This window comes from Suillus fuscotomentosus (assembly GCF_016647785.1).
Source record: "Suillus fuscotomentosus strain FC203 chromosome Unknown F5891scaffold_703, whole genome shotgun sequence".
Taxonomy (NCBI): domain Eukaryota; kingdom Fungi; phylum Basidiomycota; class Agaricomycetes; order Boletales; family Suillaceae; genus Suillus; species Suillus fuscotomentosus.
In genome coordinates, this window is record NW_024540215.1 from 1 (window position 1) to 7174 (window position 7174).

A 7174-nucleotide genomic window follows, 5' to 3' on the forward strand; every position below is an offset into this window, starting at 1 on the left:
CCCGACACCAGTCAAGTTAGGTCCGAACCCCGAGTCCCGGGTGCCGGGTACCGAGTCCCGACACCCGGAACTCAGGATTTGACATTTTAGACGAACGACATCTTCCAGACATGTTTAAATCAACCTATGTATATCTGTAAACATTTTACTAACCCCCAAACCCCAAACCGAGATGTACCAACCCCCGAACCCCGAAACCCGAGAGTGCCGGGTCTCGGGTATCGGGTGTCCGGAACTCGGAACTTGGGAGAATTTGGGGAGATCAACACAATTTAATTTACAATCGAGTTGATTGACAACACATTGACTTACCCATGTTTGCAATATATTTTTGTTTAGACATACTGAGTTCCGAGTTCCGGACACCGGAGACCCGAGACTGCCGGGTCTCGGGTGTCCGGAACTCGGAACTGGGGAAAATTTGGGGAGATCAATACAATTTGATTCACAATCAAGTTGATTGACAACACATTGAATTAACTATGTTTGCAATATATTTTTGTTTAGACATACCGAGTTCTGAGTTCCGGACACCCAAGACCCGAGACCCGGCAGTCTCGGGTCTCGGAACTCGGTATGTCTAAACAAAAATATATTGCAAACATAGTTAATTCAATGTGTTGTCAATCAACTTGATTGTGAATCAAATTGTATTGATCTCCCCAAATTTTCCCCAGTTCCGAGTTCCGGACACCCGAGACCCGGCAGTCTCGGGTCTCGGGTCTCCGGTGTCCGGAACTCGGAACTCGGTATGTCTAAACAAAAATATATTGCAAACATGGGTAAGTCAATGTGTTGTCAATCAACTCGATTGTAAATTAAATGGTATTGATCTCCCCAAATTCTCCCAAGTTCCGAGTTCCGGACACCCGATACCCGAGACCCAGCACTCTCGGGGTTCGGGGGTTGGTGTTACAGTCACTACGTGAGCCCCCAGCTACACGACCAGCCCTCTGCCACCTCGCACGGCAACGACACGATACCCGGGCCTTTAGGCCTTGATGATAGATGACGAATAGAAGAGAAGCCCGGAAGATGCCGGCTTAGATAAGCGGTCTGGACCGCTATGACGAACATATGACGACATAGGTCTAGAAGACCTATTTATGTTATCAAGATAGAAGGCAAGCCTCGTGTTGCCTCATGTACTGATAGAAGGACGCCTCGCGGTCCTTATCCTAGATAGAAGCCTGCCTCATGCATGGTATCTCTGACTCGATAGATAAGCACTTAGAACCCAGCTTCAAGCTGAGCTTAGATACGATAGAGTAGCCTTATATAAGGTCAATAGATTAAAGTAGATGTTCCTTACTTTAATCCTACTGGGTTTTGCCTCGAAACCTTTGTCTTGCTAAAGCTACCTGCTCGACATCAGATCCGTACCTTCAGAAGGACTTGAGACCCCTTCTGCCTGTAACCGCTATCATCGCTTGCCTCCGCAAAGCGTACGCAACTTCCGCTCTTCTGTGGAAGCCGACCTCGGACTCTCAGCACGAGATATCACTGTTGTGATCGTCGCTGTTAGATCATCCCAGTCCGCACGCGACACACGTCGTAACAGTTGGTACATCTCGGTTTGGGGTTTGGCACTGAAAATTTGACATATATATTTTTGTGAGTGTTGTGCTTCTGGTGTCCATGCTTAGAAATAGGATTTGTTGCACACCAGGGTTCAGGTGTGGGGTTTTTCCACTTCAGTCCTGGATTATTGGTCAATGCCACACATGATAGATTCATGTTTTTGTGCTTAGGGGTTTAGATTTGGTGGTTGATGGTAGGTATATGCACTGATAGTGTACATGTATCCTATGTGTTTGATTCGCTGGTGGCTACATCAGCTGTATGTCTTGATGGAACATATCTAGGCTCACCCATATATGTAATACACCCCCGTCGGCCCGCCCGTCTATGTATTATCCCCCACGTCGGCCGACCCATCTATGTGATACATCCTATGTTGGCCCACCCATCTATATAATACATCCTACATCGGCCCACCCGTCTATATAATTATACCCCACCTCGGCCCACCTGTCTATGTAATAAATATTTTATAGCACCCTCGGCCCACCGGTCTATTTGATATCCCTTTCGTCGGCCCACCCGTATATGTAATACATTCCACGTCGGCCCACCTGTATATGTAATACACCCTACGTCAGCCCACCCGTCTATGTAATATTCCCCTATCTCGGCCCACCCATATATGTAATACACCCACGTCGGCCCGCCCGTCTATGTAACAATATTTGCCTTACATCTCTCTTCAGCCCAGCTGTCTATAATATCCTACTCTACATATTACCCAGATGGGCCCACCCATCTCCATGAATGATCATATTCCCCCGGCCCATCCGTCAACATTAAGGATATATATATCATTGGCATACATGGGCCCACCCGTCTCCATCGGAAATAATATGAGTCCCGGCCCATCCGTCATCATCGAGAATATACACAACATGGGCCCATGATCAGCTGGCCCGTCTCATACGGGATATTATGGAGGTCGGGTGGCCCATATAATACGGAATTTGTCACTGAAGGGGCTCCTGGTTGTGTCGAATCCGCAGATACAGGCATAGAAAATTCCCATATTTTGTGATCCAACTCCAGGATAGTTTGGTAGTTAGGTGGCTTTACAGCCTGAGTGGCTTCAACGACCGGGGCTAGACATTCCATTGTGTAATAAGAATTCCAGCTGCCAACTTGCGGTACATTAGAACTCTTTCCCATGCGATGGCGAAACAACCTTACATGCAGTGGGAATTTCTCCCAACCGGTACGTAGCCTCCTCAAAGTCACTCAGAATCTTGCAGTCGACGATGGCTGGCATAATCACAGGGGGGCGTCCAGTAATCAGGCTTTGCCAGAGAGATTGAGATTGAGAGCCCAGAAATATGAACGGTGTTCATAGGCTTCTCTCCCCTTAAAACCCCATCGTGAAGGATCCTTATCTGCATGGTAACATTAGCCACGTATCAATGGTTGCCTTGCGACATAACATACGGAACCCAATCTAATGATGCTCGTTAGAGGTCTGTCTGATGATTGTGACACCTGTATCTCGAAACGAACCTGGAGTGCGGCTTGACTAGCAAGGTTGAGACAGGAGTAACAAAGCTCTGTGTTGCTCTCGATGCCACTCATGCCGTAGTACATACTCATAAGATGCAATGACTTAATTGTAGCCATAGACTGCTCCGTGAATACAGATTGCAAACACAAGGCAGCGCGCGCCACTCTTTGATAGTGATGAGCTTTGGCATTATACGGGGGAAGGGTGGGATCAACCAAAGCTCCGAGCGCTAGTGTACTGAATAGCAAGGCCAGGTCGTGTGAACCATAAGGTGGCGGCTCCAATGAATGTAGCTCCGTTCGGTATATCAACGGGATGAGATGGCCAATGATGTGCTGTCACAAAATTATAGGAAACACCCATGAGAGAGACTGTAGGAAAGTTTCACATAATGAAATAGCGCGCTGCATTCCTGGTAGGTAGGAGGTCATTATCTCAAGAAAGTGTCGGAAGTGTTTTTTGGGGATCCCCGAGGGAGTGAAAGGGAAAACCCGATCGAGGTTGCTGATCCGAGGGTCCAGGTAATCGACCTCGATTTCATGTGTCTCGGTCGATGGTGACGAAGTATCAGGGTCACACTGTGTGGTCATTGTTGGCTATGCACTCTGGAAAGGTGAATAACACAAACCAGCAATAAAGTCTAAGGCCCAAGTAAGTGCCTCCGCGTGTCATGGGCAAAATGTCTAGTCCGCACCTCAGAACCTCCGGAAGGTCCGAAGAAACAAGCAGCATCGGTTTGTGGATTGCCATCAAGGTGCAAGGAGCCTAGGGTATTTATCAGACTATGTGCCGACGTAGATGTGGCGTCGACACTGCTCCCGCTATCAGCCTCTTCAGTTGTCCATATTTTGGTCAGCAATGGGTGTGGCTGAGTGGAAGTATTGACCTGCAGGATTGCAAGAGCGTCTTCGAGTGAGCGCATTCGCTCTTCGAGCTTGGCGGCCTTTTGACGTAGATATTCTTCGGCAACACTGACGAAGAGCTGACGGAGTAAATGCCATCTTCAGATTTTGATGCACTTGTGCATGCGGCAGCACCATGCTTACCGGCTACCCTTTCCTGGAGGCATAGTGCCTACAATGCATCATCCGTATGGAAGGTTTGTATGTTCCATGTCATGAATGAATTCTTACCATTGAGGCAAAGCATGCTGCATCCTCTTTTGATGCAAGTAGAACATGGCACTATATGGGAACGATCAGTCCGATGTCCAGGACTACTTTAAAGTGAAAGATTTACCTTGCCTGTCACATTGGGCTTTCAGTCTGATGGGTGATCATGAAAAGTGAATAACATGACAAAGAGATGAATGTGATGAAAAACCGACCTACGACACTCTGCGCAAGCTATCTCTCCTCTTGTTCGTTGTCTTTCTTTGCTGCTCATCACAGACTTGAATTGAAACCAGTACTGGCAGCGTCGGAGTTTTCACTAGCATTAGCACCCTATATTTGAATGTCGCGGTTTAAATGAGATATCAGATGTGCAAGGCGTCAGGGATGAAATAGAACACTGTCTCTGGGACATACTGTAGACAAATATAGTGGTCATATCAGTATGGTCAATGACCATGAAGCCACAACTGCCATCCACTTTCATGACGAAGAAGGCAACCATTCCTGTGATGGCGGTGATCAAATTATAGTATTGCTTCAGACAACTCACTCCGTAACAGGATGATCCAGTGGCCAACCGTGGCTAAGACCAGAAATATACGGATACATCTGAATGTCTCCAGAACTATAAATCTGTGCATGTTGAGGAAGAGCTTCGAGAATCGAAATCACCACTAAAGCTCATGGTTGTAACATTAAGTTCAAAGATGAACAACCAATGGATGCATTCGCTGCAAACCGTCACAAACAATTGAGACGATGAACCAGTGATACATCATAGCACACTCACAGAAAAGGCCAAAAAAGTGCCTGTCGTGATGAACCTGAGCACGCGTCCAGTAGATTAAAATGCAACAAAGGATTCACTGTGGCAATCCACACTTGGAGATGTTGGGCTGCCGAGCCAGTAACTAATGTTCATGAGAGTCTGCTGTGACAGTCGATGAATAAGATACGCACATTAAAGCCATGGACGACAGAAGAAGAATACGACCGGTGTTGTACGGTAGCTAATGAGATTGGCACTTCTGTCACAATGGACAAGTATACAAACTGCTGCTTACTAGAGGCCATCTAGTTGCTATGCGTTTGCCAATCAACCATGATCCTGCGTACACCCACCTACAAGTTGGCCATGAGCAGGAGCTCTTGAACATGAGAAGTAACACGTGTACATACTTCTGTAAATTGCCGCTAGCCACTTGTCCGTCGCTTCGTCCCGGAGAGGCGAGAAGGGGAGCTGGTTCCAGAAGAGATGGGGGATAAGTAAAAAGGAAAGGGCTACCACTGACATAACTATGTCTAATTTCCGTTGGTTGGAATATCGGCAGACGCTCATTCAGTAGATCTGAGCGGCGACTATGCAAATATAGCAGATGAGAAAATGTCCGCGACGCGAGAATTGGCAATTGTACTTACGCGTCGGCAAAGTTGCGAATATGGTGCCTCATTTGTGTCCCTTGCGCTGTGAGTAAATCTGACCTGACATGGCCCAGACCAGCGATGGACTCCTCTCCTGCAACCGCAGCCAATTCTGACGTGTTCTCGGCCTGTTCGCTGCAGCCAGCCGAGTGAGTATTCCGCACTAAATCAAATTGTGGAAATCACGGAGCGAAGAAGTTGGAAGACCCGTTGCATCTTTCCAACCGCAAGAATCTTGTTCTTAATCGCCTGCCTACGTGCTGCAACTTCGGAAGGCGGTAAGGCAAGGTCCGTCACGGCCCTGCTGGCTTCATCTCCCCCTTCGATGGAGACTTCGGTGTCTTCTAGCTCTTCTGGGCTGCACGTTGCTAGGGACTTCCTTGCGCAAGTCATGACGAACAGCGCAAGCATCGACGAGGATAATGACGTCTCGTTAAGCATCCTCCACGAGCTTCATAATCTCGTCGATAACATAGCTCTTGACGTCTGGGTTATTGGAGGGAGGGGTCTGCGGAAGTTCGACCCTCAAGCGCTTGGCAGAGATCTTTTCGGTGGTGAGGTCCATCGGAAGGGTAAGGTAGACGGGGCAAGCCTGAAGGACGTTTACTGCTTGAACAGGGGAAGGCAAATTATCAGTACTTACCTGAATGATAGCCTCCACGAGGATTCGATCGATTTCGGCCGCAGCGTGTGCTTTGTTCATAATAATGGCCTGAGCAGCGGTTATCTGTTCCGCAACTTTCGTATATACGTTGAATCTGGAAGACATGAGACACCGGATCAACATGAAAAGAAGTATATACCTTTCATCGTGTAGTGCTAGGCAGAGTCTGGGGGACATGTCTGGGTGTTCGTCCCTCTTCTTCCACACGTTCAGTTCTTTCTCTGTGTACCACAATGAGTTACAGAATAAATGTGAAGTAAATAAATACCATTCTTTGGGTGCTCGCTGATCGCACCTTTGAGCGCTGCAATGGCCAAATTATCAACCTCATCTGGGGTCGGATACAGGGACGACAGAAACAGAGACGAATTCATGGATTTCGAGGCGTTCTGCTTCACACTATCAATTAGAGCAGATTCGACCTGCAATGTCGAGGTCCTTCGAGTGGAATGCGACGATGCCGAGGGAAGAGGCGTGCTAGATCTGATGAAAGGTACTCCCTTGTAAGAGCGAGCGATTTTCCGGTACGATAATCTTTTCTGGCCCATTTTCGCGAGATGATCTTCAGAATAAAGGGAATCGGGGTCATACGAGCGATAGGCGCCCAAAGCCGATGAGCTTGGTTGATATGGATCCGCTTGACTCATACTTGGGTTAAGAAGAGTCGGATTAAGGTCGGTTGGGAAGAGAGCTGGTCCTTGGGGTGCGGACTGTGGTGCGGACTCATCGTGAATATCCCGGCTGTTAAAGGAAATCGGATCAAGAGCCTGAGAGCTTGGGAAAAGAGGTATTTCCTGGGGGGCATTCTGCGCTAGGTCAAGAAAACCATGATGCAAGCGGCTGGCAGCTGCATCAGGCTCCTGAGACGCACTGCCTGTAGAAACCTGCAATTGC

General features: G+C 47.9%; 4 protein-coding genes across 4 annotated transcripts; all 4 read right to left on the minus strand.

Annotated features, from left to right (window-relative positions):
* Positions 1-2859: 2859 nt before the first annotated feature.
* F5891DRAFT_1204348 (uncharacterized protein) lies at positions 2860-4148 on the minus strand (the record flags this gene model as incomplete). The annotated part of the gene is made up of 5 exons (XM_041368995.1): positions 2860-2957; positions 3010-3019; positions 3079-3414; positions 3774-4050; positions 4126-4148. The coding sequence occupies 5 exons, from the start codon at positions 4146-4148 to the stop codon at positions 2860-2862; spliced, it is 744 nt and encodes a 247-aa protein (XP_041216058.1).
* Positions 3987-4535, minus strand: F5891DRAFT_696735 (uncharacterized protein). Its single transcript, XM_041372841.1, has 4 exons — positions 4407-4535; positions 4319-4344; positions 4126-4263; positions 3987-4061 (listed from the first exon to the last, which is right to left on the minus strand). The coding sequence occupies exons 1-3, from the start codon at positions 4463-4465 to the stop codon at positions 4154-4156; spliced, it is 195 nt and encodes a 64-aa protein (XP_041216059.1). The 5' UTR covers positions 4466-4535; the 3' UTR covers positions 3987-4061; positions 4126-4153.
* Positions 4536-5513: 978 nt separating this feature from the next.
* F5891DRAFT_897507 (uncharacterized protein) lies at positions 5514-5988 on the minus strand (the record flags this gene model as incomplete). Its single annotated transcript, XM_041373391.1, has 3 exons — positions 5514-5553; positions 5614-5744; positions 5803-5988. Coding segments are annotated over 3 exons (357 nt in total), but the record flags the coding sequence as incomplete, so codon positions are not given.
* Positions 5989-6115: 127 nt separating this feature from the next.
* F5891DRAFT_894239 (uncharacterized protein) lies at positions 6116-6403 on the minus strand (the record flags this gene model as incomplete). The annotated part of the gene is made up of 2 exons (XM_041373343.1): positions 6116-6208; positions 6278-6403. Coding segments are annotated over 2 exons (219 nt in total), but the record flags the coding sequence as incomplete, so codon positions are not given.
* Between the last annotated feature and the right edge of the window lie 771 nt (positions 6404-7174).

Excerpts from the sequence above, each read along its gene's own strand:
- F5891DRAFT_696735 (XM_041372841.1), bottom strand. The coding sequence starts at position 4,465 with ATGAGCAGCAAAGAAAGACAACGAACAAGAGGAGAGATAGCTTGCGCA. Across the intron at positions 4,345-4,406 it reads GCTTGCGCAGAGTGTCGTAG|ACTGAAAGCCCAATGTGACA; the intron begins GTCGGTTTTTCA and ends ATCACCCATCAG. Across the intron at positions 4,264-4,318 it reads AGCCCAATGTGACAGGCAAG|TGCCATGTTCTACTTGCATC; the intron begins GTAAATCTTTCA and ends GTTCCCATATAG.